This window comes from Equus przewalskii, chromosome 2 (genome assembly GCF_037783145.1).
Source record: "Equus przewalskii isolate Varuska chromosome 2, EquPr2, whole genome shotgun sequence".
NCBI classification, from domain to species: Eukaryota; Metazoa; Chordata; class Mammalia; order Perissodactyla; family Equidae; genus Equus; species Equus przewalskii.
The window spans coordinates 105,195,535-105,209,209 of record NC_091832.1 but is presented as its reverse complement, the minus strand read 5'-3'; the positions used below and the strand labels follow the sequence as shown (position 1 = coordinate 105,209,209).

At 40.4% G+C, this 13,675-nt stretch overlaps 2 protein-coding genes across 13 annotated transcripts in view; one reads left to right on the top strand and one right to left on the bottom strand.

The window, feature by feature from the left end:
* Window positions 1-10,764, bottom strand: part of NUDT6 (nudix hydrolase 6) — a 30,081-nt gene extending 19,317 nt beyond the window's left edge. The window contains exons 1-3 of one of the 4 annotated variants that reach the window (XM_008507848.2): window positions 10,068-10,764; window positions 5,584-5,787; window positions 1,358-1,413 (exon numbers count right to left, since the gene is read on the bottom strand). In XM_008507848.2, coding sequence (XP_008506070.2) covers window positions 1,358-1,413; window positions 5,584-5,787; window positions 10,068-10,440 — 633 coding nt within the window. In that variant the 5' untranslated portion in view covers window positions 10,441-10,764. Of the gene's footprint in view, window positions 1-1,357; window positions 1,414-5,583; window positions 5,788-9,184 lie in introns of all 4 variants that reach the window. The other 3 variants (XM_008507849.2, XM_008507850.2, XM_070609153.1) reach the window with 3 other exon arrangements.
* A 34-nt stretch (window positions 10,765-10,798) lies between these two features.
* AFG2A (AFG2 AAA ATPase homolog A) overlaps window positions 10,799-13,675 on the top strand; it is a 309,664-nt gene continuing 306,787 nt past the window's right edge. For 4 of the 9 annotated variants that reach the window (XR_011537212.1, XR_011537213.1, XM_070609147.1 and 1 more), the window contains exon 1: window positions 10,799-11,025. Coding sequence is in view for 3 of the 9 variants with exons in the window: in XM_070609147.1 (XP_070465248.1) it covers window positions 10,863-11,025 (163 nt within the window). In the remaining 6 variants the exon portion in view is untranslated. Of the gene's footprint in view, window positions 11,220-13,675 lie in introns of all 9 variants that reach the window. The other 5 variants (XM_070609150.1, XR_011537214.1, XM_070609149.1 and 2 more) reach the window with 5 other exon arrangements.

Below are 13,675 nucleotides of genomic sequence, written 5' to 3'. Positions count from 1 at the left end.
GTCAGAGATCCTGCCTTACCCAAACTTCAAAAGTTATTTATGAGATAACTATGAAAATAATTTTAGGTAACATTTCTGAGAAATGTGTGATGCTGCTTTCAGCTATCATTACAAATATTAGTTTAAAATTTTAAAAACATATACAATAGGGAAAAAAATGTTTGACTCTGTCCATGAGTATTTATTAAAGTCTCATAAAGTATCAAAATAATTATTCTCTTTCACTTTTACTTATACTCCTGAGCATAAACACATTTGATCTCTAATCATGATACTTCTCTTAAAAACCTTTGCTGCTTCTAGCTGCCTATATGCCTTATATTTTATTTTATTTGACTTTTGGTCAAATATTTTACCACTCCCCGCACTCCTGGCCACAGTGAACTTTTTCACATTATTTCCACACTGTGTGCAATGGACTGAATATTTATGCCCCCCCACCTGACCCCACTAATCCAGATGTTGACATCCTAATCCCCAACATGATGGTATTATGAGGTGGGGTTCTGGGAGGTGATCATGCCATGACGGTGGAGCCCTCATGAATGGGAGTAGTGCTCTTATAAAAGAGATCCCAGAGAGTTCACTTGTGTCTTCTGCCATGTGAGGACACAGGGAGAAGACAACTATCTATGAGCCAGGAGTAGGTCCTCACCAGACGCTGAATCTGCTGGCGCCTGGATCTTGACCTTCCCAGCCTCCAGAATGTGATAAATAAATGTTTGTTGTGTAAGCCACTCAGTCTATGGCATTTTTGTTACAGCAGCCTGAACAGATCAAGACACCATGTTAGCCTCTTTCCGAACTCTGTGCCTTTATATATGCAATTCTAATGTTCTCAGTCTGTTTTTCTACACTTTTTTTTTTTTTTGCCTAGTAAGTGTCTACTCATTTTTCAAGACCCACTTTAAATGTCACCTCCTCTGAGAAGTCTTTAGGGGCTTTTTAAAGGCGAAGTTAATTGTTAACCATAAGGACATCAGGGATATTGTCTTTTTAATCTTTGTATTCCCAGCACCTGGCTCAGATTAGGAGCTTAACGAATGTTGAATGAATAGAAGACTATCTTGATAGTCTGTTAGAAACAGAGTTGTCTTCCCAATTAAATAGAGCCATTTACAATTTTCCAGAAGCCATAAAAATAATAGATAGTAACATTGCATTTACCCTGACATTCCAAGGCCTGCATAAATATTTTTGGGATTAAATAAATACCTAAATGACCCATAACTGCTTAGAAATGACTTTTAAGATATCTTTCTGTAATTCCTTGAGCATATCAAAATTCCTACATTTTATTTTTCTCTAGCGAAAACTGAACATTTAGAAAACAATTTATAAAGCAGAAGCAACTTACTTTATTTCGATCTTGTACAACCAATATTTTTCTAGTATTTTCATCAAATACAGCTCCTGTTGGGGGGAAAAATAAAAGATAACTGAGAAAAATTAATTTCATTTACTTTAGACTCCTCCCACCCTCTTAACTGTGGTCATCAAAATCCTACCCATCCTTGAAGGCCTAGTTCAAATACCACCTCATCCATGAAGACTTGCAAATCTCTCCAGCAGGAAATTGGTTGCTCAGCTATCCAGGTTGTTTTAACAGCTTAGAGTACCAAGGATGGTTCTAGCACAGGCTAATTTACAGGACAGTCATCTGCTTAAGCTTCTTCTCTAGACTGTCTATTCCTGACAGTACACAGTTAAATAAATTAATCTGTCTATCCTTGTATAGCATTTACTTTAGTGTCCAGATTATTTTAAGGGCTTAAAAATATTTCTTGAATAAATAAATTGACTTTTCCACTCTCATTTCTATTTCTTGACGCTCTTTGTACAGAACATGGGTCGTGCCCCCTGACGACATAAATCTCAAATATCTTAATCTTCCCTGAAGCACTTAAATGTCTTTACTAGATTATGTACACAACGTTATAACATACCAGTATATTGTTTTGGAATACTTCTTTACTTTATATATATTTGAGTTCCAGTCCAATTCTTTTATCTATTCATTCTCAGCATTTGACTAGATGTCAGGGACTCAAAAATAAATGTTTTTAAAAAAATTTTTAATTTCTTTTTGGGCAATCCTGGATCAAAAATACAAATACTTTAATGATTTGTATTAGGTTCCACTGAATGCCAAAATTTAAAAATATTTGTATTTACACAATGTGGGACGATATTGTTAAAAAAATATTTTCTGTGTATTCCTCTATTCTTTCAGCATTAGTTGAGTTCTTATATATAATACATATAAGTTCTATATATACTATATTAATTGAGCTCCTGTTATGTGTCAGGCACTTTTCTAGGTGCTAGGGATAGAGTGGTTAACAAAACAAAATACCCTGTCCTTATGGGGCTCACATTCTGGTGTTTGTGAGGAGGTGACAGACAAATAAACAAAAAATAAACGGTACAGAACATGAGCAGGTGATAAATGCTGTGTAGAGATAAAATACATAAGGGGATGGGTATGTTAACACAAGGAAGAACAATTTTCTCTGAAAGGAAAACACCATACTTTAGTATTTTAAGGCAAGAAGGAAAACCACTAAGAGAGATAATTAACATTAATGTTGGCTTCTATTAAAAATGTAAACCATAATTTAATCGGACCTTACAAGGGAGACAATGCCAAAGAAATGCCAAGGAAACTTACTCTTAAATTTTAATAATTTGTGATTACTCAAACTGAACTTTTCCCTAATGAATTCACTGTACACATGAGCAAAATATTTATTCCAAAGACAAAACTAGCATCCATAAAGCACAATTTGAGTGACCCCTGCTGGTCACAACGTGAAAGTTAAATAAATCCAAAGAGATTAAGGATTAAATAGAAGTTATTATTATATTATTATGCTCAGTCAGGTAGTGTGCTAAGTGCTTTATGAGCATTATCGCAGGTATTCCTCACAGTAATCCCGTGAGTGGTATCATTTTCACTGCCCAAATCCACACAGCTCAAAGACTGACAGCCCGTCGGCCTGGATTACGAGTAGGCATTCTTCTCACTGTGCAAGATCACCCTTTCACCACACTACAGTTGCATTCTCAGAGGGCTGATGTCTCCACCTGACGATCTATTCAATGATTCAGTCAAGAAATATTTATTGAGCACCTACTTTATACCAGACACTATCTTTAGCCTGAGGATACAGTGGTGAACAAGAGAGAAAAAATATCTGCCTTCACAGAGTTTATATTATTGTGGGGGAAATTAACTACATGAAATAAAATATAATTTCAGATTGTGATAAGTGCTATAAAGAAAAGTAGAGCTGGATAAAGGGACAAAGGATGATGGGACTGGCATGCAGGAAGGCTCTATTTTAGACAGGAAGCTCAGGAGCTTTTCTGAGGAGATCTTTGAGCAGAAACCTCGGCGTTCAGGAGCAAGATAACTAAAGCACTGGGGAAGAGCACTGCAAGAGGAGCCAGTAGGTTTAAAGGCTCTGAGGCAGACACAAGAATGCTATGTTTGAAGAACAGTAAGAAAGCCATAGCTCACTCCATTCCAGTGTAGGGGAGGAAAGATTTTTTCTTCTACCCACTTAGGTTCCATGTCTGGGGCCTGTGAATTGAACTGACAGAAGACAGATTAATGGAGAAAAAGTATTAAATTTTATTTAATGTTAATATTTTTACATGGCCTGCAGTGGAGGTGAAGGGCTTCACAGAAAGAAGTAAAAATCCCCAGAGCGGTTAGACCCAGGGACTTATATACCATTTTAACAAAGAGCAATAAATTATGAAGACATGATAAAACAAAAGAAAAAGGGGTTTGGGCCAGGGGAAGTAAACTGTGGGAAAGCGACTAGGAAATATATGGGGAAAATTAATGGATATAAGGGTTGTTTTAAAAAGGTTTGTTTGTACAGACTCACCTCAGTGTCAACTCCCTGTCTCTGGCAATAAGAATGTTCTCCTCTTCCTGGTACAAGAAATCTATGCCCTGCTTTTAGGTAGAAAGGAGGAGGCAGACAGCCCTTCCTGCACCTGCTATTTCTCAGTTGTCTTTAGCTTAAAATAATCACTATGCCAAAGTGGCATAATCTGGGATGGTACGTTCTGATCCCCTTCACTAGTCACACCTACCTTCTGTTGCTTATAACAACAAGTGTCAACTATTTTCTCTTCATCTAAAAAACTCTGTACGTTTCCAGAACAATTTCTTACATTATCTTGTCCCCACTCCCAACAGCCACTTCAAATCCTAGTTATTCTTCAAGACTCTGGTCAAGTTCCAGGTCTCTCATTCCCAGAACTCCTATAGTAGATCTTAATTATAATACACAATACAGTACTTAGGTATAAACAAGTCCTTCATAGGACATTGTTTATCCAAATATTACCAATTCTGTATAATAACTGGAAACTCTAATTTAAAAGTCATACCAATGAATTGATAGTTATCTGTATGCCTTTCTAATGAAGTATGAAGCTGTCATCAAATTATCAAGTGGTGTTTTGAAGTAGAGCTGAATGGAAAGTTTCTGAATGCCTGTACTTGCTACAGAGGAGTGAGATCATGGACAGAGAAAACATTAGACATCCTTGACTCACCCCTTTAAGACTTCAAAGGTGCAAACTACCTTTAAAAACTCTTGTATGCCAAATCATAATGTTGTATACCTGAAACTTATACAGTTATACATAAATTTTACTTCAATGAAAAACAAAAAAGCCCTTGTAAATTATAGGAAGGCAAATAAAATTATCATTAATTAAATTACTAATTAATATGTACTACTGCTTTCATTTAGTGTAAGTCATAAGGATTCTATACTATTTTAATTTTTCTGGAAATCTAGGAATTTTCTTAATCTTGGTTCTAAAAGCATCAACATCAGCAGCAGCAGCAGGGAATTTACTAGAAATGCAAATTCTCGGGCCCTACCCACACCAGCTGAATCAGACACTCTTGGGGGTGGGGCCCAGCACTCCCTTTTAACAAGCCCTCCAGGTGATTCTGATGTACTCTACAATTTGAGAGCCCCTGTCTTAGCCTAAAGCAAGTCTTCTCTCAAGACTATGTCACTGAAGCTAATCGGTGACTCAAAATTCTATAATATATTGAAGTTAAGCCATTTAAAACAACTGCATGGCACAAGAACTTAATGTAAATGTCTTTAAGAAGTAAAGTTCAAATCATCGAAAACCTGGTTTGCTTTACCTTAAATTCAACCTAAAAGCTATCTTGTATTTTACAAAGTCACATAATTAGTACTAATATGTTTGTCTTACCATAATGAATTTATTCCCTGATTCCAATTTAGTGTTACTATTTAAGTAGTGAAACTGCAATATCTGTGTAAAACATGTTCAAACATATCCTTTGGAAAACTAAACACTAAACTTGCTTGTTCTCTGTGCTGCCCTCTGCTGATTCATAAGGCAAACTTCATCTATTTAAAGCACTACTCAACAGTTCCAAGGAGGATAAAATGATTAATGCTTTAACGTAAGCAAATTGTTATTCCACATGAATGAATTATGGCTCAACTGTAAGAAGTAAGAAATTGGGTGAACCTTTGACAAGTTAATTCCGATTATTAGATTGAAACTGACCTGCAACTCCTACTTGATGTGTAGCATATCCTGGTAATCTGCTGGGCCCCTCTCCCAGCCACAGTGTGAGCGTTGAGGAGTCCGATACTGCATGGTGAAAGCAGAAGCCCAGGGAAGCGGCAGGGGCAATAAATCGGCTTTGGAGAATGGGAATGTGCAGCCATACCGCTATTCTACCTTCAGATCTCCATTGCTGTATTGCAGCTAAAAGGTAGAAGAAGATAAAAGTCTGTGAATATTGTCCAGTGAGAGGAGTGGAATAAATTAAAACTCATCTCAAGGTGTCAAGTCCTCTAGGTAGGCATTTTTAAGTGTCCACTTCCCTTACTGGTTAGCTATCTTGGGCGGGGGGGATCCCAACATGCCCTGTTCACATCAGCAGCACGGGAACTACTATGTTTTATTACAATTTCCACCTTGTTTATATGATTTTTCCACCAGACTGAATTCCTTGAGAATACAGTCAGTATATCTATATCATCTGACACAATGCTTGGCATATAATTAGTACTCAATAGTTGTGGAATGAACAAACACACTGATTTAAACAAAATAAAATACCACTTTTTTTTTAAGATTGGCACCTGAGCTAACATCTGTTCCCAATCTTTTTTTTTTTCTCTTCTTCTTCTCCCCAAAGCCCCCCAGTACATAGTTGTATATTTGTATATTCTAGTTGTAGGTCCTTCTGGTTGTGCCATGTGGGATGTGGCCTCAGGTCTGCGCCCAGGATCCAAATTAGCAAAACCCTGGGTGGCGGAAGCAGAGTGCACCAACTTAACCACTTGGTCACAGGGCTGGCCCCCTAAAATTCCATTTTAATGTTGTTCCTTTTAACATCCTTAGTTTTAATCTTTATAAATAACTATTATGGGTTTCTATTTACTCTTCCTTGGAGAGTTCTGTTGTAATTTTTTTTGGTTTATAAAATTCAAGGTGGTTAAAAGTATAACTTTGTTTTTATATAATGTATGCTAGTTCTTGAAAATTTTGAAAATAAAGTATAATGAAGAAATCAAAACTTCACATTTTATTAGCATGTAGAGATAAAATTTTAAATTTTGACATTTTTCCATGAATATAATTTTGGAATTGACATGATACCATATATAACTTACAGCACATCTTTTACTATATATTGTAAACACTTTGTTATTAAAATTCTTTTAATGAACATAAATTTTTAAAGCCTACATAATTTTCCACATACAGGTATACTATAAGTTACTTAACTAGCCTCCTACTCTTGGAAAGATTGTTCCTAAATTGTCCTGATTATGAATAATAGCATGATGAACATAAAGATAGATTTGTTTTTGACTTCCTTAAATTCTCTTAGTTTATTACTTAAGATTGAGCCAGGAGAAAAAGATGCTAACGTTTATTGGCTCTTACTAAGTTCCTTTACATACATCATCTCATTAAGTTCTCAGAACCATGAAAGGCAGGTATTATCACCTCTAATTTATGGGTGAACAAATTAATACTTTAGTTTTAGAAAAACTTTTCAGATCTCTTTCTCCATCTACCATCTCACTTAATCTATACAATAATCCTGTAGAGTATGTATGTGTATGTGTGTGTGTGTGTGTGTGTGTGTGGTGCGAAGGCTTGATTATTTATTTAATAGTTAAATTCCTTTTCCTTCTCTTCTCTTCCACAGCTCTGCAGTAGGGCCTCCCTGTTAAGGACCATGTTTTCTACCTCTTTGAAAGTCGGTGTGCCTAACAGTGTGACAAACACGTGGGAGTCTTTCATATGGGGTCAGATCCTTCTCACCTCACTCTTTCTCTGATTAAATCTTTTTAAAATTGACATTCAATTACATCAAGTGAAATGCACAATTCTTAAGTGTACATTTGATGAATTTTGACATACGCATACACTTGTGTAACCCACACTCCAATCAAGATTAATAATACATTTCTATCACCCCAGAGAGTTCCCATGTCCTCCTTGCCACTCAATCATTCTAATCAAATGAAAAAGCTGAAGTTCCCAAAGCACAGTCACTTGCTTCCTGCTTTTTATCTTTACACTCCCTAACTTGGAGTATCCGTCAACTCCCACTGTCTCAGCTAAAATCTACACAAGGATGGTCGCCCAGTCTGACCTCCCTGAACACTGCATTTTTCTGCTCTCAGAAATTTTCTGAAGGTTTCTACTTCAAATTTCACACTGTATGTTCAAAATTGACTCCTACACCATCCATTCCAAACTAGTTTCATTTACAGGTTTATTTTTGGCACCAATGCTTGAAACTTTAGAATCACTTTATTCTTTCCTTTCTCTTTTCTCTAATAAACTCGAATGCTTTTTCTTTCTCCATTCCTCATCCCCACAGCTATATATCCATCCCTGAAAGTCTGCTCATACACCACCTCTCTGACAAAAATCTTGCCTAACCACTGCTCACATGCTCTCCATAGGTGAACTTAGGGACTTACTATGTTAATGATTTACCAGAAGTTATTACACATTGCCTAATGATGTCTCTTCTGTTATTTATTTTTTCTAATACTAATTAATATTTCATGCATTTGCACTTCTCCAGGTTAACATGAGATTATGCACTGGGGCTCAGTTCATACTTACTAAATGACTGGCTTGCCTAAAGTCACACAGCTAGTCAGTTGCATAGCAAGGACCAGAACCAGGGTTATTTCCCGACTGATGTAGATGTATTATATGCGAAGCTGAGCAACATATTACCTGTTCATCCATCTAACTTTAGTTATCAATAACTAAAACAACAGACTTCATGTGTAAATCTGCATAACAACTCTTGCTAATACATAATACACAGTCCAATTTACTTGAAAAGAACAGATTTAGACTTCCTATGAGGCTTTCTTCTCAGATTATTTCAGTTTCTCTTTACAGGCAATACTATTCAGTTTTGTTTGACTCAACAGCAGAATTAGCAGTAGCTCGTAGAGGCAGACAGTGCAGGAAAAGCAGAATCTAAAGCAGGGAAATGCTCAATCTCTCTTTGTCTCAGTATCATCATCTTTAAAATGGGGGTAATAGTAGCACCTACCTCACAGGGTTGTTATTAAATGAATTAATATTTGTAAAGTTCTTAAAACAGTATCTAGCACTTAGTACAACAGAAGGTTTTTGTAAAAAATAGAAAAAGTATACAGTACTTAAGAGTTTATAGTTTCATATACTTTATCTTTGATAACCACATCCACCTAGTAATTAGGGCTGGGATTATTCATATAAACAACCTAAGAGGCAAATATTTTCTATCTTCAAATATTTGCCTAATGCCTGGCTAAGCATGTGGCAGAACCTGGGACTTGGACCCTGGATGTGTGACTCCAAACCCAACCTCCTTTCTGCTTTGCCTTGCTGACTAAGGTAGGGCTTTAATCACCTGTTTGGGCAGAGTGTGCACAATAAATACCTGTATCTACCTACAGAAATGTACACATAGAGGATGAACATTGATCTGATTCTCCTACTGGTGATACTGTTAGAGTCAGCAATTATTCACAAGCAGGAGAGAAAATGAGGTGAAGAGGTAAGCGGCTTGGGAATGAGAATGACTAAAGAATAAAGACAGCTAGTCGATCGTATTTACATAGATGCTCACTTGCCATATTGTTCAATAGGATAAAGATTATTTGAAGTTTCCTGTTAGTATGAGAGAATCTTCCCATGGCTGAATGTCCAGGCTATGCCTTCAGTTCGATTATAAGGACCCTCAGGCGCGATTTAAAAAACAGGCTGTTCCAACCAAATCATGGGCTTCTCTCAAAGTGAAGGCTCCTCCATCCAAGCTTCCTTTCTTAACACTGGACTCCAGGTTCAAAGACAGAGATTTCCTATCGAAACTGAAACCACCCGCCACCCTCCCCGGTCAATCAGAGAGGACTTGTTGCTCTGTAAGGAGAAGCAAACTCCAGTTCCTGACGCGACGGCTCCTGACCCAATTTGTGCACAAACGTGACCACTCAGAACCTCTCGGGTCCACTCGTTGTCTACCACCTCTACTAGAATCTGAGCTAGTTTTGTCTTGGGCAAAGTGCCCGGCTGAACCACGGCTCGGTAGCTGATGGTAAACCATAACGTAGTGATATTAACGAGCAGCGACTGAGCGTTCAACAGGCGGCAGAATGCGTGCTGAGCACTTTTCATATGCATTAGCCCACTTAACTCTGAGCCATCCCCTGTGCTCCCATCACCCAGTTGATGGATGGGGAACTGGTGGTTGACAGAACTTGCCGAAGGTCACACACTAGAAAGTGGACCAGAAACTAGGGCGGCTGATCCCAAAGTGTGGGATCATCGCCATTTCACCACACCGCCTCAGAGACCTCCCAGCAAAGGGCACAGGAACAAAAGGGAGAGAACCGGGCGGGTCATCGCGCCCTCTCCCCTTCCCTCCGGGCTCGGGACTTGAACGGGGGTGGGGCCGGATCCCTTCATTAGAAAGGCTCGGGTGCCGCGCAGCCCCTCGGCCCAGGCACACTTGCCCTGCAAGCCCCTCTGGAAGGCGGCGGCGTCCAGGCGGTCCAGCGCGCCCAGCCGCACCGAGACGCCGCCGAATCTGTCCAGCTCTCCCCGCAGCTCGCCCACTACGGCCGGGTGGTCTTGCGCGCAACCCGCGTCGCCTGACGCCCCGCGGGACCCTGATGAGAGCCTGGCGCTGTGGGCCCTGGCCAGCACCGCGCGCCAGCAGACCCCGCTCGGCAGCGGCGGCATCACGGCGCCGTCCCTCGACGCCCCACTTGCTCGGCCCCAAATCACACTTTGTGCTCCCGAGCGGAGGTCACTACCGTAAATTTTAGATGAGCGCCACCCCACCCGTCTCAGAGTTGGGTTAGGGTTACCACTTGGCAGCGCCATAGCGAGGAGAAAGCGAAGCCCTGTCTCCCAGCTCCTGTCAGGAATTTTCTCGGCTCCAGGAAAGCGGGTGGAAACTTTCCCACCACTTTTTCTCCTCCTAATTTAATTGAACAGACGTTTGTTTAGCGATGGGGAAGGCAGGCGGAGACACGAAAAAGTCTTATCTTTCAAGAGTTTACAATCCAAATGACGGTAGTGTCCGCTTAATCCGTCTTCCTTTGCAGAAGTCAGAGCCTCTTCAACCTCTTCAAAGACAGCGGGGTCTGAAGACGCGGGGCTCGCCCTCTTCCACTGCGCTCCACTCGCGGGATTACGGCTCCGGGCGGAGCCTCGCTGACTTCTGCTCCGGAAGTTCTTCCTCACAGTAAAGCGCGCACGTTGAGCCGGCTTTGCCGCTGCTTCTCTCAGGCAGCGTTCTGATCATGTCTTCCAAGAAGAGCAGAAAGCGGCTCAACCGAAGCGGAGAGGGTGGTTCGCTCTCGCCCTCCGCTGCTCCCTGTGCTGCGGGGGCCTCGGCTTCTCCTGCTGGGCCAGGCATCGCGGCGGTGGCCGGGACTCTGGCGGTGACCAACTTCTTAGAAAAGGGTAAAGAGTTCTGAGAGGGAGACTCGAGGCCGAGGGGGCGCAGCCCGCGAGGACGAGGGCCTGGCGACGCCGCCCGTGGCTGCAGGGGCTTTCGAGAGCTGCGCGAGGCCCGGCCGTGAACGGCCCAGCCGTCCGGAGGCCCCCAAGCCGCGCCTGCGATGGCTTATCCGTGGCCAAGTCAAGCTGTCTCTTTTGTAAATTGGTTTGGATTTCTAAGTTGTCCTGAAACGACTTTGCCTCATTTAAGATTAACGACGTATTTAACTACAAAATTGCTCATCTCTAGCGAGCCTAGGATACATACACTAAAAAAATTAAGTACCCAGTTCAGGAAAGATGTGGATACATCCTTCCTAAGAGACATTATTGTGCATTTAAGAATGAAGGTGCCTTTTCCTGCTGTTACTACACAGGTTCTAGTATTTAATAGCAGCTATTAATTGCACCCTGGTCTTAGCAGTAGGTTGGGTATGTCACATACAAATCTCATTCAATCTTCACAGGAGCCCTGGGAGATGGGTACTGTGTTAGGATGCCCATTTTACAGAGGAAGAAAACGTGGTTTGCTCTAGGTTACACAGGTACTAAGTGGCAGAGGCGATATTTGAGTCCAGATGTGTTTGACTCTAAAGCCATTTATGCTAAATCACGGTACCCTCGAGTTGGGAGAACGGATTTATCTGAAAAGTCATTTGGTCGGTAAAGCTTCTATGTGTTCAACCTATGTGTGATAGCTTTGAAAAATGGATCAGGTTAAACTAGTGTCAAGATTTTTAGGTTTAATGCAAATCCTCAAGACACTCTTAGAGTTAACGTAGTGTTTCAGTATTCCTTGGGAATCAGAGGACAGCTTATGTCCTGCATGATCAAATCTCTTTTTCTTTTTTTTTTAAAATATTTTATTTTTGCCTTTTTCTCCCCAAAGCCCCCCAGTACATAGTTGTATATTCTTCATTTTGGGCCCTTCTAGTTGTAGCATGTGGGATGCTGCCTCAGCGTGGTTTGATGAGCAGTGCCATGTCCGTGCCCAGGATTCGAACCAACGAAACACTGGGCCGCCTGCAGCGGAGCGCACGGACTTAACCACTCGGCCACGGGGCCAGCCCCAATCAAATCTCTTTTTCAACCACATCCTTCCCATTGACATTTATACCTGCTGATTTATCATCCATCTTAAATCAGAACAAAAGCTCCACATTTTCTTCTTACCACCACCCTCTCTCTCTCCACTCTTCATTTCCACATTTCTGAAATGGAGCCGGCTGTGCCTCCTCATCTTTCACATACTCCTTAGGCTGTTCGTATTTGACATCCATCCCATCATTTGGTGGAAACTGTCCCTGCCGTGGTCACAGATCATCTCCATGTTGATAAAACCAATGGACAGTTTTTCGTTGCTTGCCCTACTTGACCTCCAACAGCTTTTGGCATTGTCCACCATTTCCTCCTTGAACACTTTACTTCTTGACTTTTATGTTATTAAACTTTCCTAGTTTTTCTCCATCCTTTGTTGGTACTTTGTCAGTTTTCTTTGCAGGCTCATCCTCTTCCATTTGACGGTCAGATGTTGAAGTTCCTCAATTCTTAGTCTTAAAGTCCTCTTTTTTTCTCTGTAAGTCTTCTTTCTTTGCCCAAGTTCCTCCAATGCCCAGAGTTTTCCATCTATATCCTCATTATTTTCAGATTTATACTTGTAATTTATACTATTTCTGAGTCTTGATCCAGCTGTCTTCTAGACCAATGCTGCTCAAATTCTTTAGGGAAGGTTTTTAAATTTATGATATGTCGCAGGTCAGCACTGTTGTAAAATACAATAAAAATAAATTACTAGAAAAATAAGTTAAAAAATATAAATTTTTATTAGATTCAACAGATATAAAATTATCAAAGTGCAATAGAAGCTTCTAAATGCTTCTCATTTTCTGTGCTTATCCTGTCACAAAGCAGTAACAAATAGTTTGTGAACTGCACTTTGAATAGCACTATACTATACCTCTTCTCTTGGCTTTTTCAAAGGTGCATCAAGACTGGCCTCGTGCACTCGTATTTCCTCCAACAAAACAAGCTCTAGCCCTGTTCAGTTTTTCCCATTGCAAAATTCAGAAACCCAGGAGTCATCCACGACACGTCTCTCTCTCACATCTCACATATTCAGTCCACCACCAAGCCTATCACCTAAATATTTCCCACATTCCTCTTCTTCATTCCGTTCCTACTGCTTCCACCTTCATCTCAGACACCATCATCCCTCACCTGGACTTCTACACTAGTTGCTCCATTCCAGTTCCTTTTCTGCTCTGCAACCAGGACAATTGTTTAAAATGAAGATCTTGTCATGACCTTGCTTTTCTCCCCTGACTTGCCTCCAGTTGCTGTCAGAATGAAAACCAGCAGCTTGATACAGCCTACTGCGCTCGCTGCTCTTGAACTTCTTTATATGATCCCTCCTTTTCTCCCACCACTCTGCCTGTGCTCTTTCCCTCAGATGCACGATGCTCCCTGCTGTCCAGGACCTCTGTACATGCTGTTCTTTTTGCTGAGAATTCTTTTTTTCTCTTCATTTAGTTAATTCCTAATTTTCCTTCAGATCTGAATTTAAACATTACTTTCTTGGAGAAGCATTCTCTGATACTTCCAAATTAGATCAGAT